The 26,915-nt window shown below is 45.0% G+C and overlaps 2 protein-coding genes across 4 annotated transcripts in view; both read right to left on the reverse strand.

The window, feature by feature from the left end:
• Positions 1 to 14,110, reverse strand: part of crebbpb (CREB binding lysine acetyltransferase b) — a 36,331-nt gene extending 22,221 nt beyond the window's left edge. For all 3 annotated transcript variants that reach the window (XM_086175713.1, XM_086175715.1, XM_086175712.1), the window contains exons 1-2: positions 13,923 to 14,110; positions 937 to 1,571 (exon numbers count right to left, since the gene is read on the reverse strand). In XM_086175713.1, coding sequence (XP_086031839.1) covers positions 937 to 1,571; positions 13,923 to 14,007 — 720 coding nt within the window. In that variant the 5' untranslated portion in view covers positions 14,008 to 14,110. The remainder of the gene's footprint in view (positions 1 to 936; positions 1,572 to 13,922) is intronic.
• Positions 14,111 to 15,669: 1,559 nt separating this feature from the next.
• Positions 15,670 to 26,915, reverse strand: part of adcy9b (adenylate cyclase 9b) — a 48,996-nt gene continuing 37,750 nt past the window's right edge. Inside the window, exons 4-10 of the mRNA XM_086175570.1 lie at positions 26,500 to 26,756; positions 26,148 to 26,250; positions 21,306 to 21,514; positions 20,631 to 20,790; positions 20,380 to 20,522; positions 20,238 to 20,261; positions 15,670 to 20,047 (exon numbers count right to left, since the gene is read on the reverse strand). Of these exons, the coding sequence (XP_086031696.1) occupies positions 18,736 to 20,047; positions 20,238 to 20,261; positions 20,380 to 20,522; positions 20,631 to 20,790; positions 21,306 to 21,514; positions 26,148 to 26,250; positions 26,500 to 26,756 (2,208 nt within the window). The 3' untranslated portion in view covers positions 15,670 to 18,735. The remainder of the gene's footprint in view (positions 20,048 to 20,237; positions 20,262 to 20,379; positions 20,523 to 20,630; positions 20,791 to 21,305; positions 21,515 to 26,147; positions 26,251 to 26,499; positions 26,757 to 26,915) is intronic.

Genomic DNA, 26,915 nt, shown 5'->3' on the forward strand with positions numbered 1-26,915 from the left:
GCCAAGATAGACCAATAATGATTGATGCACTTGACTGCAGATTAATATCTCTCAACTGATTGTCTGCTTCCTCCAGCAGACCAACTCAAAAGGAAAGATCTATCAACTGGTGACAACCCAGCAGTGGGACGAGGCAAAAGAAATAATGCATCGCATATGCTTATCCAGATGAAAACCTGAGGTGAAAATTAACTCCGTCACACCGCTTCTAGGTTCTAACACTGAACTTACACAACAGCGTCACACTGCCTCACCCAAGCTAAGCACTGAAGAGACTTTTTGGGGTAAAAAAGGAAGTTCTTTTGAAATCCACAGCTGGGTTGCCGGAGTTAACCAATTTCATTGAATATAATTACCGCAATCCTTTGAAGACAAATGAAGTGATGACTGCTTTTAAAGACTAACAATCTTCGAAATGAATACAATTAAGAGTTGGAACGCACGTTGCTTAGCTAAATTTTACACTCTTAACAGTTTAGCGGTCTTTCGCTGTGGTAACTTCAACTACCAAGAGAAAGCGTTTGGAAGATGAATCCCATAGATCCCATGAATCCCAATGTATAGTTTGTTACTTGAGCCTATTTCTAACCGCATACAGAGCCTCACTACCAAGAGCCAAACAAACCAATTTGATATACTGACAATTAAGTTACACGGTAGCATTGTAAAAGTTGTGGTTGTAAAATGGTAGCTATTCTTCTGAGTGTCACAATATTTCAAGCGCTGGAGAGGAGCGCATCTAGAGGAGTTGCAATAGTGGTTTGTTTGTTTGATGATAATGCGCAGATAATTTATTTTCAAAGTGTTAAAAATAAACAAAGACGCTCCTGGAAGTGCAGTAAATCACTTTAGAAGAGTGAACTTTAGATATATACATATAACTAGAACAATGTCATGTTTGGAAATGGCATGAAAGGGGTACATGTTTAACCTTACCTTATTCATGTTTCCAGCTTGCTGAGTATTCATTGCGTTGTGTCCACCCATCTGTGGCCCTCCTTGGGTGAGTGTTTCTGCGAGCACGCTGCCTCCGACACCCGGTCCGGATCCCACTGGCGCCCCAGGCATCCCTTGGCTCTGGTACTGCATGCCAGGGCCCGGCCTTCCCCTGCCTGCCGGTCCTAGAGCTCCGTTCATCACCTGCCCCGTCGGGCCCATGACCCCGTGACCCTGTCCGCTGTTCAGCAAGGTCTGACCGAATCCCATGCCCGTGCTCCCGTTGCCTTGACCAGTAGCCACGCCTCCTTTTTGGGGCTGGGGAGACTGATGGTTAGGGGAGCCCTGTGCCAGGGGGCTTTTACCAAGCACATTACCAAGTTGGCTTCCAACCATGCCCCCCTGCTGGGGGCCGGCTGAGTTGAGTCCGCCTCCCAAGATGGAGGAGCTTCCTGGTCGCAGCAGCTCAGACAGCTGCTTATGTTTGGCAGCTGCATCTGGGACGATGGAATTGAGACCTGGTCCCCCTCCACCACCAGGGCCGCCATTGGAGGACATTCCCATTTGGGAAAGATCCCCGTTTCGGATGAGCTCATCAGGAAGGTTATTTTCCAGGTCAAATAGAGAGACAAGATCTGGAAAAAAAAAATTGAAAAGATACAGTAATTAGCTGTCATCCCTTTCCAAGCCATGATATGATTGACGCTGGAAGAAAACACTTGTTTTAAGAAAACGTAATGAATTCTTGCAGTCTCCCTTGACATAGTCAATAAATAGTTTACAGTGTAAGTGAAACAACAAGGAGAAAAAACAGGCAACAGGAAAACGCTGGACTTATTAAAATATTAAAGTTAAAATCTAAGCTGCTGTAAAAGACAATAGAATAAGAATAACTTTATTTATCCCGAAGGAAATTGTTGTGCCAGAGTGTCAAGTAAAACATAACAATAATAAATATTAGTAGAAAATTGTATAAAAAGTGAAAAAAAAAAAAAGGCTGGGTAGAATGAATAAATCTCTGTAAATTCAACATTTACAACACCATTCAACTTTTACAAAGTGCACAGATTGGCTACCAATACAGCTATGATTGACCTTTAAACCATACTTGAAAAGGAAATATACATATGTGTGACAGAATCAAACCACAAACAGCAGAAATGGCAGCAACAGATTTGAACATACGCAAGAAATCATGTCTTAGCCACAAAACCAAAGTACCTGCTAATAGAGTCTGAGAGAAAAATATTTTGAATCTGTTCCATCGAATACCAAAAAGAAAAAAGGCCGAAAAAAAAGAGGCAAACTTTGTATTTTAGGAGTTTACAGTTCAAACTGCTACAAAGAGATTACAATGAGCAAATTTGTGGGGGGCACCAAGTGGGATTGAAATTTGTTTTAGAGCAAATCGTGATGAAATGTTTGTTTACCTTATACTATCAAACAGCTGCATACATGTTACCACAAGGAAAGGAAAGAGCTCCTCGTCATCTACAGTCTACATGTATGTTACATGAAGTACTGTGAGCTCCACAAACATCAGATCCTGGTTATTTAACGAAAAAAAAGTGTTGGGAAATCAGTTTTGTGATTGTAAGCAAAGACTATAATGATGTCAGTAATGAATTAAGCAATGCTATTGTGGATTCTGGGTTACCACCATAAAGTCTGTCTGACTGACTGGTGCAAGTTCTACGGCTCAAATATTTTGTGAGGCCTAGCAGTCAGATTCTACTTGAAATTAATTTTAAGTGGAATCTTAAATACACCCCCCACAAACACACACACACACATGTGCATTTCAGAAAGATTTAAAAAAAAAAATATTGTCAGAGAAAATTAAAATAAAGAATTAACTGCACTTTTTTCAAGTTCCTTTTTGTAATGCCGGCATAAATCAAGAGCTGCACGACATCCCTGTAGTCTGTCTTATTTATCCGGTTTATCCATTTAGACCTCCGTTTAAATGTCAAAGTAGCCATTGGCACACTGGTGGTCCCTCATGTGATAGTTGGCAAAAGGCAATGTAAATAGATCTTGAATCTTAAAGAACCAATGGGTAAATGGGGAAGTTCAACTTTGTCCTCAATTTCTCCAGTTGGTTATAAATATCAGATTTTTATTGAGTTGGCTGACATCAACTTAGCACATCTACCATCATAAGCTGAGCCACATCCAAGTCCCTGCACATTTCCCAGTTTCACATACCTGCAACTAAATGATAATCATGCCGTTGTACTTTCAGCCCACTCTTCCTAATAAAACTGTCCTTTTTTGTTTTTTTTTTCTTTCAGATATTGAAAGTATTTCCAAAATCTCTGGATGAAACCTAAAACTGTTTTGCGAGCCAAAGGCTCCTCTTTTCCACCAGAGACAGGTAAAATACAATGAGTTATCCAAAAAGCAGTACTGGGCTTGCAGCATCTGACGTAAAACCGACTGTTGCCTGCTGTTAAGTTTGTCTAACGATTGTGGCAGCTAAGGGCGGCAGTTCAACAAAAATATTCCTGCATCTAAAACAGAAGCTGCAGCTGCATGGAAAAATGTGTCGAACCGTGAACTGCATGATGATTTCAAACAGCCAAAATCTTAAATCACTCTGCAAACTGCAGGTAACAGGCAAAGCTTTTCCAGGTTTCCTACATGACGTCGGTATTTCCCAAGATATCACAAACCATTTAAACAAAGCCTTTCTGAATTCTCCAAATACCATCAACCTTACAGACTAGGTATAGGATTCATTTTTGAGGGGTTAATGGAACTTTAAACACTAACTATAAACAGCAAATAACATTCATTTAAAAGGGAAGGCTTAGCTACAAGTAACCTACTTTTAAGCAAGTGTAGGTGTTGAATGATGCCAATATTAAGTCAATTCAATTCATTTAATTAAGCAATATTTTGAAGAAGAATGTTGCAGTTTTGTGCTTTGCACTACTTTCACATCAGGAGATACATATCATGGTGCGCAGCTCTGCTGATGATCCTCACATTGCTCGAAGGCATTGCTAGCACGTGAAATGTGATGCCATGGCAGTGACTTCTACTGCAACTGGTGTAATATATTGTGGAATTCTGAATTCATCACCGAAAACAACTGGTTTTACGTGATAAATTGTTTGACGATTGGGTATTTTAAAAAACACAAACTGTCTGCTGAGGCAGGCCAGAATAACAAGGCACAACTAACAATAGGAGTACAAATCTTGACAGACGGACAGCTCCAAAGCCACCCGTGTACGTGGAAAACAGTCGGCGAAACGGAGGAAGGCTGAAGACTGACATGTCTTCAAGGAAAGAAACCAAGACCGCCTGCCACGGTACGACGTGACGATGACTGACCATGACCTAGATGACTGTGAACCTTCACAGAAGCATTAGTCGGGGAGTTAATATTTAACCAGCTAAACCGCCACACCCCATAAACACACCTGACTGTATGCAACTCCTACGTTGTTAAGGTTGAAGATGAATCAAAGCGGTTTATAAACTAGATTTGGTGCCAAAGGATGAGAATGTGACTATTACGCACAGTCTAATTCATGAAAATATCAATGTATCGGAGGAATAGCGTTAAGAGAAGTGCAACTGTTTACCATAGGAACTTGATGGCAGAGGACAGGACTGATAGAGAATAGCAGGCTGCTGTTGCCTTAGCAATGTTTGGGAGAAACTGTGAGGCAATTCAAAGCAGGCAAGCGGAAATAAAATGTGCCAGAAAAACACAGATAACTAGCATTTTGTTGACGAAACAACAAAAGCACTCAAGACTGTAAGCAGTGTTTGCACCGGGCGGTCGACGCCACGCACAGTAGGGTTAACGTGTAACTCATCTGATTTATTATCCTTAAATGAGGCAGTGGTTGAGTGCCTGTTTTTGATGTATTGACTCAAATACCTTTAATAAGACAAGCACACGGGACAACTGATCGCATACGTCCAATAATTGACGCGTGATAAACTTCATTTTCCGTGTAACCATAATTTGCACGTTTCTTTTGATACTGACAACATAATAGAAGAACTCGTGGGATTATCAACATCAATGAAGGAAAGGACAACGCATGCACGGTTGCTCTTGGTTCATCAGTGAAAATCTGAGAGAGGTTGTCGAGGATTTCTCACCACTGAAGTTTAGATTTAAAATCCTGGCTTTGAAATGATCAACGAACGTTAGCCGTGACATAAGAGAAGAAAAAAAAACAGTAAGAGGTTTGCATGAAAAATAATGTTGGAGGAACTTTAAACAAAGACTAGTACATTTTTCAATTACATTTCATGCTTTTTTTTTTTTTATTCTAGATTAAATTCAGTGTAATTAAAAAACCGGCTGAAGAATATCATTAGAACTACTCCAACAATGAACACCAAATAAATATTACTGCATTTTACTTCATTCAAATAATGTGCTAAGCACTGCTTTATATTAACTATTCAAAACAGGAAAGATAAATTACAAATCTTTCAAGATATTATCAGCAACTTTTGTCTGAATTTTGGTGGAAAACCATATTTTCCAGACTATCGAGAGCACCTGAATATAAGACGCACCGGCTAAAAATAAACAAATATATGTGTACATATATAGGCGGCACGTGTCCATAAGCCGCAGATAAACACATTGTGAGATATATTCGGTTACACCGAAACATTTTAAATACATAGCCGTAAACATCCACACATATGTAGTGGAAATGCTTTTTTCCAAGCAGCGCTTGAAACACGGCTGATAAAAATTATGTATAAAAAAAAATAAGAAAAAGCCCATCCATCCATCAATTTTCTATCCCTTTCTATAGTAGCTTTTTCCTACTCAAGCTGATCGCGATCTTTGTCTTTCTCCTGCGCACTAAAACCACTGAAATCGTCTTCTCAAAATTTCACGGTCATTTCATCGGTCCGATGTGACGGGGCTCAATGTTTTGGTGGTGTGAAGCTCATTAGCCAGAGAAAAAAAATCCATAAATTAGCCGCATCATTGTTTAAGCTGCAGTTTTTTAAAAGCGTGTGAAAACAGTAGCAGCTTGTGGTCCGGAAATGACGCTAACCCCGCTCGCTCCATCAACACTGCAAGTATACAATGACCCCCTGCTCGCCATCATTGATAATCAATGGGACTTTGGAGGCCAAGACACAACTTGGAAGTCATTGTGTTCCTCAAATCATTCCTGAACCAGAGCCGCAGGTCACAACATCCTCCTGAAGAGACCACTACCATTTGCAAATACTTTTTAAGAGAGGGAGCCTACTTTGTCTGAAACATTGTTTTGGAATAATAATATATTCGCAGAGTACTTCCAATCAAAATACTGTACAAGTGAGAGATGATAAGAGGAGTGATAATGACAATTTGATTTGTTAATTCTGCCAATCCTATAGTGAGAGACACAATGGGGTTAAAAGCATCTAACTAACCTACTGCATATTTTTGGACTGTGGGTGGAAACCAGAGAACCCAGAGGAAACCTACTCAGACGGAGGAGAACGAGAACATGTCAACTCAAAACACAAAGACCACGAGTCACAGGGAACCTTCTTACTGTGTGGCAGAAGCGCTAACCGCGGCACTACCATGCCGCCGAGAAAAAAAAAAAAAGGTGTTGCGCGTCAATTAATATCCACATCAATTATACAACAAAAGGTTTTTGAGAAGTACGCGCTCCAAAGCATTACTCTGGTGCCAGCTTGCCTTCTTTCCATTTTGTATGTGTTGCTCCATGATCCAGCTCCAAGGCTGAGGGTGCACCCAGCGTGGAAAGGATGTGGTCTCGTGCACCCTGACTTGTCTGCAGCGACGCAGCCCCATATGCGACGAACAGTGATGACCCGTGTGTTCGACACCTCTCTATTCCAAGCAGCATTAACTTTTTTTCCTGGAATGTGAAGTTGTCTAACTGTCAAGTTGGGTCTCACCACTGTACTCCCTTCCCACATACACAAACCTGGTGCCAGTTCACGGTTTTCTTCTTCCCTAGACCACTTTTGGCTGGGAACGACAGCACATATGAACTTGGGACATCCGAGACATCTAGCGATCACAGTTTGACCCTTGCTGAATTCACCCAAAACTTTCATGAACCTACTTGTACCGCCATCGGCACATCGGCTCAGGAGAATGAATTCTAAACAGATAATCAGTGTTGTTCACTCCACCTGTCAACCCTCATGTTTTGGTTCATCAGTGCAGAAAGCCATACCAGTTGCTCTGAAGTGCCAGTCTTTGATTTTCAACACTATCCCTACATGTGTGCACAGTAACATTACCAGGTTTAATGCAAGAGTCAATGACCACTGATGGATCTGGTCTTTGGCTACACTTCTGCTCATACACACTAGAAAAGGCCTCCACCAGCTATCAAATTAAACTGTAGCTAATCACAGGCTGGTTCATTGATAACAATTAAAGCATATTTAGCGTTGCTCCATTTAAAATATGTTATACAGGAAAGAAAACATTATTTTCAATGTTACTGGAATTCTCAAAATCTTGTGTAAAGTGTCTACAGCGACCAGAAGGAGTGGCACGCGTAAGACCTCATTTCAACACAGGAAAAGGCCGCTGAGATGTTTGTCATGAAAATGTTATGGTAAAGAGGCAGGAAGATGGCTAAAGTTGAAGGAATGGGAGCGCTGACGAGAGCGAGGGAGTATTGTGGGAGTATTTTAAGTACATTCGGGGAAGTCATGCAGCTCATTCCTGGTGAATTGACTGTAAGAATGAAACTAAGATTACAAGAAATACTCCGGCACACAGTAAAGAGCAGGCCACAAATGACGTCGGGAATCTGTCAGCATTATCAAATCAGCTGTCCTTGCATTGCTTTGTCTTGTCACGTGGTTTTACCTCAGAATCAAATTGGCGAGTCATTGACCTTACGCATGATCGTGAAGTTCTGCTGGCGGTGAAAGGCTATCTCCTGAGTGGTTGACCATGCAGGAAAATCCTCTGCATGCACTCAGGAGACTGATCTTGCATGCCAGCAGTCACAGACTTCAACAGCAAGTGGCCGAGATGGTGAGGATGTGACGCACAATAGATCAAAGTGAGTGGAGGAAAACGTGGGATGAAATATAAGGAGATGTAGCCTCATTTTCAACACATTGACCGTACTCCTAAGTGGATGGTTCACGCAGCTGGCTGCAAAGACAAAGGAAAAAAATTACTTAAACAAACCCGACTCGGCACCCTATCCATGAGGGAAAAAAACAAAACAAAAAAAATCTAATTAATACTTCGGTAAAAATGACCAAATATGAATGTACATCTTATTCAATAACCTATTAAACAAAGAAAATACAGGGCATTACTTTGCAGCAACATTTAGGCTTCAGTCACTGCACTGGATGAAGTACTCAAAAGTTACATCAAAACCCCTTTGACTTCCAGAAATCAGGAATTTTATTGATTTCTAAGACAGCAATCTACACTTACCAACTTAACTTTATTATCAAATAATAAAAACAAGTAAAGAGGAAAAACCCGTGCGCAGTAAGATCAGCGGTTTGACATCAAATTGCCTCGCAGTAAAATTAACGTAGTATGGGATTCCCTGACAGTCTCTCACTAAAATCACTTACTCTCATTCTTCTCTACCTCATTTCTCAGTCTCTCTTTGTGGATTCAATCCACGGTGGCATTCTGTAAAGTTAACTTGAGTCATTTTTGACTCGTTCAGTGAACGGAAACATGCCACAACCATGTGAGAACGTTAAATGAGCGCCATGCAAAGAAACCCGAGGCTACTGATAAATATTTACAAAACGAGGCGCAAGTGAGAACTTCCTACAGAATCAGGTCCAGAACTTTTGCATGCTGACTTGCTACTACGCTACAATTTCATACTAGAGCAGGACAGGCGAGGAAATCTCTTCAAACCAAAACAAGTGCAACAGCTTGTCCAATTCAAGTAAGGAGGATTAGCTGAAATTTAGCCAACAATATAAAAATGTTAAGTCAGATCAACATGAAATTATCACTGGTGAAATTAGCACGTGTCATGGATTTGAATTTTTCTCCAAGTTCACTTGTGAATTCTTAGTAAATTATTGAAACACACTACTGAATTCTTAATCATTTCTCTGTAACAAATACTGGGACAAACACGCACTTCTCTTTTTTTTTCACCCCCCCCTGTTTTGTAGTCTCACGAAGCAGCTTTTGTCTGTTACCACAGTCAGTCACGTCCGTTAAAGCAGAGAAGCCCCAAAACAATTTGAAGACACGTGGTGTTACAGTGTTGCAGAGAAATATGGGAGAGATTAAAAATCAAGTTTTGGTGAAGGACTTCAAACACACAAACACATTCAGTGTGTTTACAATTCGACTCCTGCACGCTCGAGTGGAGACAGAGTACACAGGACAACGGAGTTACGGTGCTTTCTTCCAGCGGCTGTCTCTTCAGAGATGTTGATACACGTAGTAGGGGTTACACAGGACCAACGCCGTGGTGTCTTTGTAATAGAGCCCACGCTTCAGCTACCTCAGCCAGGTCCCACCACATTTGTTACACCATGTGAACACACACTTCCACTTTTTCACCTTTCTGTTTTTGTTTTATCTGACAATCTTGCCACACAAGCGCAATATTGTGATTTCAGTCTCCGCCCCCCACCAAAGGTGCGTCCCTCATGCTGCGTCTTGAATTAAAAGCTCAGTCACTAGGGCGGTTTTCTTAGAAAGCCGAACCGAAAAGCTCCAGGTCGGATTCCTGAGCTCCTCCTTGTCGATGCAGTTGAGCGGGACACCGAACTCCTAATTGCTCCCCAGACGGCGCTCAGTGGCTGCCCGCTGCTGATGGCTCACCTATGACGGGATTAATGCAGCAGATTCACCCACAAGGGATCAATAAAATATCCAAGTTTTTTTAAATCAAAAAACAAATAAATGAATAAACCTCAGTCCAATGCATTTCCTTGACAGCTTATTGCATCCTAAAAGACGCAAAACATGCTGCATGTTTCAGATAATTCGAACGTGGCATTTGGATGTTTGATGAGGCCGTTGGCGTCTCTTTTGGAGGCAAGTATTTCTCTGATATTGGATAAATATGTTGGGCCTAGCAGAGGTTTTAGTCAGTTTTTCCGAAACATACACTTGCAACCATTCTTTGCTGTCAACAACTGGTAGGCAGAGAATGTGCAGTTATATCAAGCATTATTTTCTGGGGCTTTTATGGCAGTTGATAACAGCTTGTGATAAGTTGCATACACACTGATAGCCCAAACAACCCCCCCCCCCCCCCCAAGTTTTCGAGAACCTTGAGGGGAAGCATTTGTGATTTAGAACGTGTCCACCACCACGTCCAAACCTTTGTAATATAAATACTTGACTGGGCAATGCGAAAATAAAATAAATAGTAGGCATTGTGCAGTTGTTTACACTTGATTGACTGGTCGTAAAATATTGAATATGGTTCTTTATGAGATAGGCGGCGATCTCTTCAAGATGTCACAAATTAGCGTGACTAGTAAAGAAGAGGTACTGTCCTTTGCTATGCTCCTTTGGTGAAAACCACATGCAGACAGGAGGACAAGACAATATGAACAGGGCTACACAAAATAAAGAGAATTTTTTTACCTATTGCAGACACACCAGAAGACATTAGCATCCTGTAATGTGTGAATGAAAGTAAAAATAGGGGGAGGAGGGACAGAGCAAAGGCCGCACAACAAGGCACAGGAAGATGGTTTTCGCTGCCACCAACCAGCATTTTTAAGGCAATCTGTTCCGCATCAACTGAAACATCAGCCTGCAGCTATGGGGTATCATCTTTGTCATGCCGGTCAACAGTGGGTTTTGATGTCTGACTGTATTTGAACACATGCTAATATGTGCATATGATCATTATCAACAGATCGTACACACTAGATAGACGGGGATGGAGGAGAGGATGCTAGGTGAGCAGTGCAAGTGGAGAGCAGCTGTACATTTCTCACCAGCAATGACACGCCCACCCAACCATACAAATGAAAACATGCCTCTTCGCCTGTGGCCAAAGGAGCGAGTACATACAGACAAGAGACTGCGGTGCCATTAATAACGGCCATTTATTAATAGACACATCAAAGATAGGCGGCAAATTTTTGTCTTTGAGCTAAAACTCAGAGCTCCATTGGCTTGATGGGGGAAAAAGGAGGTGTCTTTACTCTTTATTAGTGTACAAATATTGTAGTTCTATAGAATACATGGATGATTCTGCACAACGAAGTGCAGAGACCAGAAACAGACAGACAGACAGACAGACAAAAACTCTTTCTTATCCCCCTGTCTGCAGCCAGGCACATCCTAAACTTCAAACACAGCAGATCTAGCAGCGACTGCCGAGTGTAATGCTGGACGTCTGCGTGTGTGAGTGTGTGTGTGTGTGTGTGTGTATGTGTGTGTGTGTGTGTGTGTGTGTGTGTGTGTGTGTGTGTGCGTGCAGTGGGGGAGGAGACCTAATGTCAGGCTGCTTTATTACCCCACGAAAGTTCCTGTCACCCGTCTGAGAAGATGAGTTACCTTGGCACAAGACCACAGCATGTCAGCTGAATAAATAATGAAGCCAAACACAGAAAGGTATGTAAATAGGGAAAACTGATTCTATGATTCTGGGCACTACTGTGCTCTATCATGAAAATCAATGGGCAGAGGATTATCTCACTAACTTTCTGGGAGGTCCAATTCAGAATGAAGCCGCCAAAAATGTGACACAACTTTTAGCAGGTCAACCCCCTTTCTCAAATCTCTTTCACAAAACCACTGAAACCCATGTATGCAGTCTCAGGAGGTGTGTCTGTCACACGGACCGAAACCCTCGAGTTACCCTTGGCTTTGACACCTGTTATGTGTTTCACTGCTTTAAAACTATGTTAGTCAATGCTGTCAAGCCGCCCACCGCTCTTGGGAGAGAGGCTGGTCTAAATTTAAAATGGCAAGTCAAACTTAGAAAATTGTGATTTCTGCATCTCTAAATGCACGCATGTTCACCAAAGATGATGCATCCCCTTCTTTTTAAAGAAAAAAACAAACAAACTCCAGATTCCCTCAGCAAGCAAAACTGGAATATCTAAATATCTATTTTCATGCACTTTTCTGCATTCTGTTACTTTTTCTGGAGACACTTTCAATGACGGTACCTGTTTGTAAAGTGAATGACCGTGAGTAGCAACAAAACCCATGCAGAGTGAGTTCGGGGAGCTCCATGAATATCTGGACGACTGCAGCTTTCAAGTCTGGGTCTGCTGTGAATACATTTCTATGACACTGAAATAACTACAATAAGGTGTTGACTTGTGAAAAATAAACAGAGGTCATGATCTGACATATTTGTTCCTGTCAAAAACATGCTTTTCTCTGCTGATACCACTGGAGACAAAGATTGTGCCACTTCACTTAAACATATTGGTTGACTTTTGGACGCACAGAGTTGGAGGAGGCATCTCTGCAGCACTGTTTTTTAATTTACTTTCTGACAGTCGGAACACAAAATTGCAGCTTTTGCAATTCAAATATTTTAATTACATTTTGTTTAACTCCGCAGGAAATTTTAGAGCAACAATAGAAGCGCAATCCTAGTCCCAGCTCAATCACACTTTTAATTGTTAATACCAATCAGATAGGTAGCAGACATATTAATGTGTCAAACCTCAGACTTTCATTCGTATGCTGTCAGCTTCTTAACCCGTCATACCGAAAACAGATAAGCTGGACTTCAATTTATAGGCAATAATTGATTGAATAAATTAGACGCACAGGGCAGATCAGTAATTATCAGAGATAACAAGGGTAACTGAGGAACACGTTATTTAACCCCGGCCAAATGACCATGATTCTGTTAGTGAGTATTGTTCAGCTCCATACAAACAACGTGTAACACACATGACGACCGATGCGTTGTTTGTCGGCCGAAGGCTCGCACATTCACCACACATGCGTGAGAGGACCGGTACGATGCACTTGTGCATGACTTGACTGTCTTACACATGATAGGAGTACTTACATTTTAAGTCCAGTTCCACCGAGCGACCTGGGAAAAGTTGCTCTTCAGGTTGAGCAGGTGAGGAGACGGGCCCTTGGGCTACTTTCTAACACTCGCTCTCATCCTCTGTTCGCCTCAACTTTGCAGCCACGCTTTAGCCCAGCGCTGCTCGACAAATACGCTGGCAGAATGTGACAATCCCCTTTTGGCAGATCAGATAATATCTTCATGGCCAAGAGGCACCTTTTTACTTGGACAGCCCGGTTACCTCCAGCGGCGGTGTGATGAAATAGAGGTTCGGGGCTGCGCTCTTGACAACCAGGACGGAAGCCGGTACTAGCACTCGGAGGGGGGCGGATTGTGCACGGCTGCTCCTCTCACAGATACTAGGCTTATGACTTTATGGGTGTGGAGAGATTATTTCCTCTGCCAATGAGGTTAATGGGGTCAGCAGGGTTCACCGCAATCTACCTGGCTGATTTTCAGTCCTTTAGAGGGAGCAGGGATGAAGGAAAAGATCGGATTTTTTTTTTACTTTACACTGCAACGCAGGGCATATTTTCACATTTTATTCATGTTTTTGCCACAACCACGGGATCTGGGCTAGCAAGTCTTGTTATATCGCAGATTCCGACTGAAGTGTAAGGTTGTTTTAGTGGGGGGGGGAAAAAGGAAGCTCTCGGCCCGGGAAACTGAAACCACTTCAAGCTGCTCCCAATATTTTCAAACGACTGCTTCGGAATTCTTGCGAGACAAAAAAGTTTGCAGAGAAGTGTCCCGCTGCGGAGGAAGAGTCACCTGTAGCCTCCATCAGCCCATCCTGCAGGCGCCGTGGACGTGCGTCCCGTGACATTTCCGCAGGCCGGCTAACGGCTTGGCTTCACCCCCACCCCCACCCTCCCGTGGGGAACCAAGACGCCAATCCCCCCACCCCACGTACGCGTGTCCGTGGCGAGGGGGAGGAGAAGGAGGAGGAGGAGGAGGGTGAAGATAACGACACAGTAGTAAAAGCTTGCTCTCACTCACCTGGGCCATCGGATCCCGACAGAGGGGAATTAAGCTTGGGTCGCTTTGCAGTGGGGGGTCCGACGTCCAGCAGATTGTCAGCCATCCTCGTCTCCAGAGATAGGGTCGGGGGGGTCGAATAAAATAAAAAATAAAAATGATTTAAAATAAAAAAAAAAAAAAGAAGCTCGGTCCAACCCGAGGGAGCTCCCGGTGAGGGGATATCCGGGGAACTTTCTCTCACGTTACGCCGCGGAGGATCGAATGAACCGTTGGGTTCGCTGGCTGGCGGAACGCTGGCCGGGGGAAGGGGGCTTTCAAAAGAGAGGCAACAGCGCCACGCTTCGCCGCCGAAGATCACCCCATGATAATCCAACACCCAACACCCACATAATTATCCCCAACAATTCCGTCCGGGAGCGGTTTCGGTTCCGGGAGGCGAAGCAAAATCGAGATCGATCATGAAATAGTGCGCAGCGCCGAAGCCGGGCACTTTTTCCGCGGATGGCCGTTGTGGCGTCCGCGAGGAATCATTTTTTTTTCGCCGGCCAAAAGAGCGCCCGTAAAATCGGCCGCGGGCGGAAATAAAAAGAGCAAAATTCAGAAAATAATTTCAATGTGGAGGATTTTTTTTCCGGCGGCTGTCGGCCGGTAAACACAGCGGCTCGGGACGGAGGGACGGCGACAAACGGCGCTCTCTAAAAGGGAAATCAAATATACAGTGGGCTGTCGACACGGTAAAAAACCGGATTAACCTCACACGCTCGCCTTAATCCTCGTCGGAATAACTAATTCTTCGATTTAGCGCCGGAAAACGCCGTTTGAGTGCGACGTGAGCGGCTCCGCTCGGTTTTTAAAATTAATGCTCCCCCAGAAATCCCGATTCCGAGCCGCGTCAAGATGGCGGCTGCTGATTCCTCCGATACAAAAAGTTTTTTTTTTTCTTCCCAGCTCGGTGGACCGCGGGGGGAGGAGGGGGAGCGGCGTACTACGACGTCGTGACGTCACCAGAGTCCCGACGTGCGTCACGTGGACGCACGTACGCGGCTCTACCCGGAACACAGGCTCTACCTGCTTTCATAATAACAATAATAATGCATTTTATTCGTAGGCGCCTCTCTAAATCGTCTCACAAAAAATTAGGATTAAAGATTACAATGACAAAAAAACTCCTTTTTTGAGCAGCAGTTTGGAATCAATATTACGTATGGCTTTTTAGTTTTACAACAATGCAACAACTCCTTAGAATTAAGTAATCTTACCCCTTCTGTTTTGTTAGCCGTTTCTTTAAAAAATAACTTTGTTTATAAGTTTGCCAGTGGAATCTTACGGACATTTTAAAAACTTTTGCATTCACTCGAATTATTTCCGAATATCTGAACTGACCCCGTTTAGGTCTTCTGTAAATCTGAGAATTCAGAGCGAGAGCTGGATTCAGTACTTTCAAAAACATTATCTGGCTGTTGCCGTTATTTGGTTTGTTTTATAAAGTCATATTAGTTCAAGGCCACAGAATGGCTTGCCATGGAGCCCATCCAAACTACATTGTGTTGAATAGATTTATACATAAGCATATCAGGTTTATTAAATGCTGTCATGCAAAAGAGCGATGCAAGGTAATGGAGTAGTGCACCAGGCAGAAAATAAAACTCAGTCAGAGTAATTGATGCATGTGGCTACAGTCCACTGCAGCTAACCCCACGAATGATACGAATGGAGTTAGCTGCGGTGGATCTGTCAATTACGGCTCTGTAAATTACAACAGACGTTTCCCAAGAACTAACTTTATTTGATTTTAAACTTCATTTGCATACTTATGAGCTCACTATATACAAAACATTTCCAAAGCGACAGCTCTTGAGGACATGAGTCGAATAAGCGACGGCCCGTCTCCCTCTCTGACGTGTAATAGAGTCATTAGATGTGTCGAATGAAACCTGTGCTGACTGAGCTTTTATTATCATAGCATGTCATAGTTTCTGAGATAATAAACTGAACTAGAAACATCCAGGTCACAATCCCGCTAAGCATCCCTTCCGATAACACACACAACCCCACGTTTTTACAAACACTCGCGTTTACATGCAGGCAAATAGAATGCACAGTTATTTTCCAACATTCTTAAAATAAGCTAGCTCATGATACTGTATAATACTCTAGTACATGCACATGTATAAATAGAAAACGCTTGGATACTTTACAATACAAAGGCTGTACACAAAAATTGAGTGCCTTGTGCAAATGTGTGGACAGTGAATATGGGAATGACCTATCTTGGACACAATCAGAGAAAATAGCAATTTCAAATCATTCTAAAATGAAAAATGAGAGCGATGACAATGACACTCTTTGGCATCAAAATCCCTCCCGTTATTCATTCTGCCAGTTCAGAATGTCACTCACATCTCAGTTAATCTAAACAAAACAAAATCTGAAGTGGTATTTGCAGTGAAAAAAAATCAAAACGAGTGGAAATCAAAAAGAAGAGGTGACACCATGAGCCAGTTTGTCCTAAATACAATAACAACAATAATGTACTGTACTTAAAAGGTTTTTAAAAACACAATATACTCAAATAAGCTTATCAGATTGACCAAGAAAATTATAGCTAATGCACATAACCTGACACTCAATGAGCATGACCTTTATTAAGCACTTATTCTTTGATAACAGCGACAACTGTTATTTCAGGTGTCGGTGTTTTGTCGTGTTAGGTGCACTCCTTTGGGTGGGTACTAGGGTTGTGTGCTCATTAGCGTAAAGTTCATTTACCCTTTTCGAAACTAAATGTCAAATCGTATTAGTGCATTTGAAACGAAGTCGACGTGTTGGCAGGATAAAGGAGAGGAACTGAAAAGCAGCAGTGAGGCCACGTTTAGTACAATTACGCTGAATTTCATGTATTAAGAAAAGGCACTACTCCAACTGACTGTTTTTAGAAAACATCATTAACAAATAGGATTTAAAAATTAGACAAAACCGGCCTTCTTTCTTCGTCTTCTTCTTATGCGTGGCATAAGCCTTTGAGAGATATTCAGCGTCTCCGGAATCACAAGCAACCTGGAGCTGAAAATGCAAACCACAGGGAAAATCAAGCTGAGAGCTAAAAGGCACCAGCGATTCTAACTCCGCGAATACAAACAAAACAAGACACATTTTTTGACCCTCGAGGACAAATGGGAAAACGTAAACCCTGACGCTAATGGATAAAAAAGGCAAATGGTCATTTGTTTCACTTTCCCTTTTTCGCCAGTATCGTTCTATTACTTAAAGGTATTGACGTTTCGAATTCCCTGTCAAAAGTACTTTGCTTTGTTGCTGCGCGACGTTCCGTGTGAGACACATTCACGGGCGTCGTGTCGGAAATGTCCGGCGTCTGAGCACACGACGCGTTTCATCGGCGCGGCTTTCTCAGGTGACGGAATGGAAACAGCGCGGTCAAAAAGGAATACTCGAACCCTAGCTACACACCCAAAATACATCTTGCACGCCGCAATTGCATTTACAGTGCTAATACATTAAGTTTCATGCCGATACATGTTGTAAAGTAGGTGACGTGTCCGGCACTCGGAATCCAGTAATGTCTTTCAAATCGTAGAAATACGTGAGAGAGCACATCCGCCTGAGCAGTTCAAGTAATTTGTGACATTCGGCTATGATTATCCGCGTCTCAAAAGCACTATCAGCGAACACACAGTGTAACCCACGGCGACCCGGGCGGGTGTTTTTCTCCTCTAATCGATCCCGGGTCACAGCTAAAGACATTCCACAGGTACCTCGCGGGACGGCGTTAAATACCCGGCGACGACGGATGCCGCTTCAAACTTCCCACAGGTGCCTGTGCGATAGGGGACGGGCACGGCCAGGCAGTTTACGAAGCTGCAAGCGCGGCGATTAGTTCGACCCGAGACCGCCGGGCCACGGTACTAAGATGATAAGGGGATCTTAGCCGAGGCGGGCCAAAAGGCGCCACGCGACACCAGCGAGCAGGACTTGTTTTGATTCTGTGTTACTAAACTGTTAGCAACCAATTAGCGAGCCTGTTGTCATAAAGGTATCGGCGTTTCTCTTCGCTAATGCTCGTTACCACACACACACACACACACAAATGCACACACGCACACACACGTGCACAATTCTACTCACAGCTCGACCTAATCTGCCCTTTGCCTGTATTGATTATTCTTTTATTCGTGAAAACATTAGCTCGGTAAGAACACGGAAGCAGGTCCTGCTGGATTTTAGTGCGGCTTTTTACTAATACATACGTTAGCGTATCTCCCCCTGCCTTGTAGCACTTGCGTAGCTGCTTGCTGATAAAAGGCAAAAATGTCATAGCAAACCGCAGTTTGAAAAAGGAAAACGGTAAGAAAAGAAAAGCAAAGCGTTTTTTGTTTTTTTTGTTTTTTTTGTCCCCCCCCCCCCCCGTCCCACACACACACAAAAAAAGGTTTGCGAATGTACAGTGTTCCCTTTACGCCGCTCCTCCCGGACTCAAAAAGGCTTCATCTAAACATCGTTTTGATATAAAGGCACTTAAAAGACACGTTAAAAGAAATAGTCTGGATTAAAGGTGAGACGATCGTGAATTAGGTGGAGGGGAGATGATGGGACGTCTTCCCGGGTGGCCGACCAAGCGCCCGCCGCGAGTGACCTCAGACCTTCGAAGACTCCGGCTCATGCGGTTTCGGGGCCTGTAGGCGGGTCGGTCCGTTCCCTCTGATCCCGTCCCGGCTCGCAATGGAACGCGGCTTTTTTTACTAATTTCATCCTGCGAGAACGAGAGCTTAAAGGGTAGGAGGATGTACGATTAGAGCGCCGCTGTAACTCCTTCTCAGAGTCTGGTGGACTCCCCTGCGATGCCCTCGTCTTTGTACGTGTCCTTCACGCTGCGGGCCGGCGGGGCTGAATATTGCGCGGCGGACGGGACGACGTGCTGTTTTTTGGCTGCGGAGGGAGCGACTCCGTCCACATGTACGGACATCAGGCCGCTGTGCGAGACGGAGCGCCTGGCGTGAGGCGACGACGGGCGCCTCCCCAGCCCGTCTGGCCTCGACGCCTCTCGCTCGTGGCCGAGCCCCGCGTGGGTGGACGAGCCGGCGCTGGCGCTGGGCACCATGGCGTTGGCGGCGGCACCGGTCGCGGGCACCATGCTGGCGATTTCATCGGTGGGCGAGCGCCCGATGCTGCCGTCCACCTGCGCGCGGATTTCCGGCGAGACCGAGAGCTGGTACTGTGGCACGGGGCCGCTGTCGCCGCTCTTGGGATAAAGGAAGGTCTTCATCTGGCCTTTCCCCTTCACGTTAACCGTACCTCGGTAATCGAACTCGTAATCCATGCCGCTGAGCACGCAGTAGCTCTCCTCGCTAACCTGCACCCGACACTCCACCCCCGTGGTGTCCATCCGGCTGGCGATGTTGACGGTGTCGCCCCAGATGTCGTACAGGAGCTTGGTGGTGCCGATCACGCCGGCGGTGAGAGGCCCGTGGTTGAAGCCGATCCGGAGCTTGAACCCGAAGCCCAGCATGTTCTTGTTGAAGTCGTCCACCACGCGCATCATTTCCAGAGCGAACTCGAAGAGAGCGCGGAGGTGGGCGTGGGGGTGAGCCGCGTCGGCGCACTGCTGCGCGTTGAGTCCGGCCGCCGCCATGTAGGTGGCGCCGATCGTCTTGATTTTCTCGATGTTGGTGAAGGCGGGCTTCTGGAGGAGCTCGTCGAAGTCGCCGATCAGCTCGTTGAGAACGCGGTAGCACTCCTTGCCCCCCTCGTAGCTTTCTTCGTAAAACTCGCTGAAGTTGACGATGCTGGCGAAGATCACCCCCACGTTGTCGTGGTTCTTGGAGTAGCTCTGCGTGACCTTCAGCTGCTCGGCAACATGTATGGGGATGATGTTGCGGAGCAGCCAGTCGGCCTGGTCCCTCATGTTCTGGATCTTGATGCGGTGCTGGTCGGCCTCGACGTTGCCGTGGTAATGCAACCGGTAACTGACCTCGAATTCACGGTTCAGGAACCAGACGAGAAGAAGGAGCAGGAAAAACGCGACGCAGGCCTCGGGGCCGAGCAGGTCCTTGGGGTCGGGCTGCGGGTCACGGACCTCCTGGCTGTCGGTCACGAGGACGGAGCCGTTGACGTCGTCTTTATTCGACCTGGAAGACAGACGGACGGACGCCGAGCGGGAGGCGAGAAGAGACCGACCGATGGTTCAATCGACAGAAGCTTGACCGAAACAAGCCGTGTGTTAATTCAGGAGGGGCGTTGAGCGATTAAAAATGAGGCGACACGTTCTAACACGCGTTCCGAGGGGGGGGGGGGATTAGCAAAACAAATTCCACTTACCTGAGAAACAGCGTCTCGGCAAAACTGGAAGAGACGGGACAGATCGGGCGCCGATCAATACACCGGGCGAATTTCGTCGCGACTCAACTTGGACCGATTTCGTCTATAAGCGCGATATCGGCGATAAGTCGCGGCGGCGTACCTGCAGGGAGAGCCGAAGAGCAGCAGCAGAACCGCCAGTCCCGCCAAAGTGGCGAAGGTGGAGCGCATCCAGTAGCTGAGCTGGCAGGAATTACAGTACTGAATGATAGCGATGATGACGGCACAGCAGATGAACATGGTGAACTGAGGAGATACAGATTCCCACGGAAACATCGGTCAAACTTCACGTCATCGCGAAGGGAAGACGGTCGTGTTTGGAACCCGATGCGGGATAGAAATATAAAAATCCACCTGGATGGAGAGATGCATGTCGCAGGAGACGTGGGAGAAGACGGCGACGGCGGGCAGGGACACCAGGACGGCTCCGATCAGGTGACGAGGGATCCAGCCGGAGATGGCTCGCATCAGTGTCCGAGTGCAGTGCAGGGCGCCGTCCAGGTAGAACGCCATGCTGCGGGGGGGAAGGACAAAGAAAGAGGCTAAAAGCTAGCTGGATGCCATTTAAGATAAGATAAGATAAGAACAACTTTATTAATCCGGAAGGAAATTGTCGTGCCAGAGTTACAGAAAATATAACAGTAATAAATAATAAAAAGAAAAAGGCAGAATTAGAAATAAAAATAAACTATAAACTATAAAGTGTCTCAGTGAAACTATAAAGTGTCTCAGTAAACAAGTGATAAAACTATAAGTGTCTTAGTAACAAGTGAGGTAAGGAGTGCACAATAGTATGATAAAAGGAAAAATTGTAGTGTAGCTGTTTTGAAATGAAATATTGCACAGTTCTGAATATTGCACAGTGAAATGAAATATTGCACAGTTTTTGTTTTTTTTTAGGTTATTTGGATTAGATGACACGAACACGCGGCCGATCCCTGACTCGTCGCGCTTTTCCCGCTGAGAAAACACATATTCCGTGCAGAATTTTCCCACGAGCGGTCACGACATTTTATACGGTTTCCTCACCGGACGGCAAAGAAGAGAGCCAGGACCTCCAGCACGCCCGCCACGGCGGTCAAGACGAGCGCCGGCGCCGGCAGGCTGAGCCGGGTGACGAGCGGCCGGAGGAAACAGGCCAGCGAGAGGGCCAGGAACACCGAGCAGCACAGCAACATGTCCAGGAAAGAGCTGAACGTCGGACTGGCGAAAGTCTGAACGGCGGCTTGACTCTCCACCTGGAAGAGAGACGGGCCGAAAGAATAAACAGCGGGAGGGGAAAGAGGGTAAAAACAAGCCGTGAAGACAAACAAATAACAGATTCAAGAGCCGTCAAAGAGATGTTTGCCTCTATTGCTACTTGGCGGATTTTTTTTGTTACTCGGTTCTGGGGATTTTTCGTTCTTTAGCGTTTTTTTTTTTGCGGCATTTGAATTTTTTTTTCACGATGACATAGCCATATTCTATCCTCAGACAGAAAAAAAAAAGGAAAAAATATAGTAAAATTAAACAAAATTTCATTTGATAAAAAAAATAAAATAAAAGGGTTCATATATCTGGAAATTCACTTTTTCTTTGAAGGTAACTCCCGCGAAAAGTGATTGAAATATATTGCAACTACATTACACTGTAACTATAAATAATGATTATAATTATATCAATTATAATCATTATTTAAATCATTTAATTCATGATTTATAATTGTGTTTTTTTTAAAATCCCTGTTTGTCCCAGCCTGTACACACCCTGCCTCTTTTTGCTTATTTATTTTATTTATTGCTATTTTAATGCAGCCTCAGGGCGGCACTGGCCCGTGTCCCTCCAAGCCTGCCTTGGGGGGACACGGAGCAGTGTCTCCCTGTGCCGGTCCCAAGCCCGGATAAATGCAGAGGGTTGCGTCAGGAAGGGCATCCGGCGTAAAACTTTTGCCAAAACCAAATATGCGAGTCAACCAAAACTATACCATACTGGATCGGTCGCGGACCGGGTTAACAACGACCGCCATTGGTACTGATGACCTACAGGGTACTAATGGAAATTGGGCTACTGTGGGTCGAAGAACAAGAACAAGAAGAAGGAAAGAGTCTGAGACTGAGAGTAGGGACTTTGAATGTTGGGACTATGACAGGAAAAGGTAGAGAGTTGGTGGACATGATGCAGAGAAGGAAGGTGGATATACTGTGTGTCCAGGAGACCAGGTGGAAAGGTAGTAAGGCTAGAAGCTTAGGAGCAAGCTTTAAGTTGTACTATTATGGTACTGACAAGAAGAGAAATGGAGTAGGAGTTATCTTGAAGGAGGAGTTTGTTAGGAAAGTCCTAGAGGTGAAAAGAATGTCAGATAGACTTATGAGTCTGAAACTGGAAATTGAAGGTGTGATGCTCAATGTTGTTAGTGGCTATGCCCAACAGGTGGGATGTGAATCTGAAGAGAAGGAGAAGTTCTGGAATGAGTTAGATGAAGTGATGCAGAATATTCCCAGAAATGAGAGAGTGGTCATTGGTGCAGTCTTCAATGGACATGTCGGTGAAGGCAATAGAGGGGATGAAGAAGTGATGGGCAGATTTGGTATCCAGGATAGGAATGCAGAGGGACAGATGGTGGTAGATTTTGCAAAAAGGATGGAAATGGCTGTAGTGAACACCTTTTTCCAGAAAAAACAGGAACATAGGGTAACTTATAAGAGCGGAGGTAGGAGCACGCAGGTAGACTACATCTTGTATAGACGAGGTAACCTGAAAGAGATCAGTGACTGCAAAGTAGTTGTAGGTGAGCGTGTAGCCAGACAGCATAGGATGGTGGTTTGTAGGATGACTCTGGTGACAAGGAAGATGAAGAGGACAAAGGCAGAGCAGAGGACAAAATGGTGGAAGCTGAAAAGGGAGGAGTGTTGCATGGTTTTCAGGGAGGAGTTGAGAAAGGGTCTGGGTGGTCAGGGAGAGCTTCCAGATGATTGGACAACAACAGCTAGTGTTATCAGGGAGACAGGTAGAAGAGTACTTGGTGTGTCATCTGGAAGGAAAGTAGATAAGGAGACTTGGTGGTGGAATGAGGAAGTGCAGGAGTGTATACAGAGAATGCGGTTAGCGAAGAAGAAGTGGGATACTGAGAGGACTGAAGAGAACAGACAGGAGTTCAGGGAGGTGCGGCGAAAGGTAAAGATAGAGGTAGCAAAGGCAAAACAAAGGGCTTATGATGACTTGTATGCTCGGTTGGATAGTAAGGAGGGTGAGAATGATCTATACAGGTTGGCGAAACAGAGAGATAAAGATGGAAAGGATGTACAACAGGTCCGGGTGATAAAGGACAGAGAGGGAAATGTATTGACAGATGCTAGAAGAGTGATGGGAAGATGGAAAGAGTACTTTGAAGAACTGATGAATGTGGAAAATGAAAGAGAGGCAAGGGTAGAAGAGGTGATTATCGTAGACCACAAAGTAGCAAAAATTAGTAAAAGTGAAGTGAGGAAGGCATTGAAGAGGATGAAGAGTGGAAAAGCAGTTGGTCCTGATGATATACCTGTGGAGGCGTGGAAGTGTCTAGGAGAGGCAGCGGTAGATTTTCTGACTAGATTATTCAACAGGATCTTAGAGAGTGAGAAGATGCCTGAAGAATGGAGACAAAGTGTGATGGTGCCTATTTTTAAGAATAAAGGGGATGTGCAGAATTGTGGCAAGTATAGAGGGATAAAGTTGATGAGCCATACAATGAAGTTATGGGAAAGACTAGTGGAAACTAGACTGAGAGCAGAAGTCAGCATTTGTGAACAGCAGTATGGCTTCATGCCTAGGAAGAGTACTACAGATGCAGTATTTGCGTTGAGAATGCTAATAGAAAAGTACAGAGAAGGCCAGAGGGAGTTACATTGCGTTTTTGTAGACCTAGAAAAAGCATATGACAGGGTGCCAAGAGAGGAGCTCTGGTATTGTATGAGGAAGTCTGGAGTGGCAGAGAAGTATGTTAGACTGGTGCAGGACATGTATGCTCGCTGTGAGACACTGGTACGGTGTGCTGTAGGGGTAACCGAGAAGTTCAAGGTGGAGGTGGGACTCCATCAGGGATCAGCTCTGAGCCCCTTCTTGTTCGCAATGGTGATGGATAGGCTGACAGATGAGGTTAGACAGGAATCCCCATGGACCATGATGTTTGCGGATGACATTGTGATCTGAAGTGAGAGCAGACAACAGGTAGAGGAAAATCTAGAGAGGTGGAGGTATGCTCTGGAAAGGAGAGGAATGAAAGTTAGTCGCAGCAAGACAGAATATATGTGTGTGAATGAGAGGAACTCGGGTGGAGCGGTGAGGCTACAGGGAGTGGAGATCAAGAAGCTGGAGGATTTCAGGTACTTAGGGTCAATAGTCCAGAGCGTAGGAGAGTGCGGAAAAGAGGTGACGAGACGGGTCCAAGCAAGTTGGAATGGGTGGAGAAAAGTGTCAGGGGTACTATGTGATAGAAGACTATCGGCCAGAATAAAAGGAAAGGTGTACAAGACAGTGGTGAGACCAGCGATGATGTTTGGACTAGAAACTGTTCCAATGACCAAAAGACAGCAGACAGAACTAGAGGTTGCAGAGATGAAGATGTTGAGGTTCTCTTTGGGAGTGACCAGGATGGAGAGGATCAGGAATGAGTCTATCAGAGGGACGGCACATGTTAGATGTTTTGGAGAGAAGGTCAGAGAAGCCAGACTGAGATGGTTCGGTCATGTACAGAGAAGAGATAGAGAATATATTGGTAGACGGATGCTGGAATTGGAGCTGCCAGGCAAGAGGTCTCGAGGAAGACCAAAGAGAAGATTTATGGACGTAGTGAGAGAGGATATGAAGATAGTTGGTGTGAGAGAGGAGGATCCAGAGAATAGGGTTAGATGGAGAAGGTTGACTCGCTGTGGCGACACCTGACGGGAAAAGCCGAAAGAAGAAGAAGAAGAAGAAGATTTTATTTATTGCTATTTTCACTTTATTTATATTATCATTTAGATCTGGTTGTGCGTTTTTCACCCTCAGTGTTCCTTTATGTTGCCCATTATTATCCCTGATGTTGTTGTCGCCGCTGTCTATTTATTCATGGATGTCTTACTATCTTCTGTCTCTCTATTTATGCTCATATTTATTTCTTTTTTTTAACTTTTTGACATTACAACCCTCACGCTGGGGTGACAAAAGGAATTCCCCCTATGGGGCTCAATAAAGTTTATCGTAACCTATCTTACGATCCCAAAGATGCGTAATTCACCTTCATGCTTTTTTTTTTTTTTGCACTAATATGCACGTCTGCTGTTCCACCAGCAGAGAGCACCAGCGGCCCAGACACCTCGACACCCAGAGTCCTGCAGAGATTTTTGTCTTTGCCGCAGTCTGGACCGGTCTGGTCGGTCCACGGTGCTGACGGCCGTCCCAGACGGGACACGCGGAGAGCCCGGACGGGGGCGAGGCGGAGAAACGTGCACGAGCGGGTGTTTACATCGGAGGCGACCGGACGTTTCGGTGCGGGTGAATCCCCGGACGACCATCGGATATCTGGACGGCAACTCGTACCGTTTTTCAGTCGCTCGTGCGTTCATTCATTCATTATCTACGCGGCTAATCCAGCGCTCGGGGTCCCGGGAGCGCCGGCGCCCGTCCCGGCCGTCCTTGGACGTGAGGCACGTAGACGTGCAACCGTTCACGCGTTCATTTGCAATTTAGGGTCTCCGGTGAACCTCCTGCGTGCAGAACCCGGAGGAACCCCATGCAGAAACACCGGGAACCGAAGTCATGCAGAATGTTTGGCTAAAAAAAAAAACCATCCGCATTTGTATTTGTATTCATTAAACACAGATATACAAAACAACGTGCGCACACACACACACACACACACACACACGTACGCACCTCTTCCTGGTAGCTTATCTGATAGGCAGACTCCAGGCTCTTCTCCAGGAAGGTGAGGCTCAGCTTGTTTATGGGAGGTCTGTAGAAATAGTCCTTCATAAGGCTGTGACAGGCAGAGAGGAAGAATCGGCAGAATCGCATTTAATTTAAAAGAGGCCGCAGAGGCTGAGAGCTGTTTGCTTTTTAAAATTCAATGTCATCTGTTTTTCCTTACGTTAATCAGATTCCGCCATCTCCATTTAACCCTCCCAATCTAGAGAAGCCTAATATCTGTGTCCCGCCGAACACAGGAGATCTCCGCCTTCATCGACTAATCTCTGATTTATTATTATCATTACACCTCCCTTCGTACCTGTCTTCCTTTATAACATCCACAAAGTGGGCATCGCTCCTCTCCCTGAAGTTCTTGGAGCGCAGAGGGATGAGCGCCGAGTGGTCCATGCCCATGGCGCCGCCGCCCCACGTTTTCTTCTCCTTCTCCTGCAGCATCTCGCACAGCGACGTCTGGCTGTTGTTCAGGGCCTCCAGCCGCGGGCTGAGCAGGCCGTTCAGCGTTTTGGGGCTGCGGCCCGCCGACACGGCCGGCGAACGCCTCGGGACTGCGGCGTCCTAAATAAAAAAAAAATAAATAAAAAAAAACAGATTCAAATGTTGCTGATGACTAGTCGCGCTAACTAGCGCGCCGCTAACACACACGCATTCGAGCGCTCTGTCACACACTTGGGAGTTCGATTTCATCGCGCTATTTGTGGTTCCCTTATTTTAGCC

Source organism: Fistularia commersonii, chromosome 28 (assembly GCF_037954325.1).
Source record: "Fistularia commersonii isolate RoL2024-O1a breed Wild chromosome 28, RoL_Fcom_v1.0, whole genome shotgun sequence".
Taxonomy (NCBI): Eukaryota; Metazoa; Chordata; class Actinopteri; order Syngnathiformes; family Fistulariidae; genus Fistularia; species Fistularia commersonii.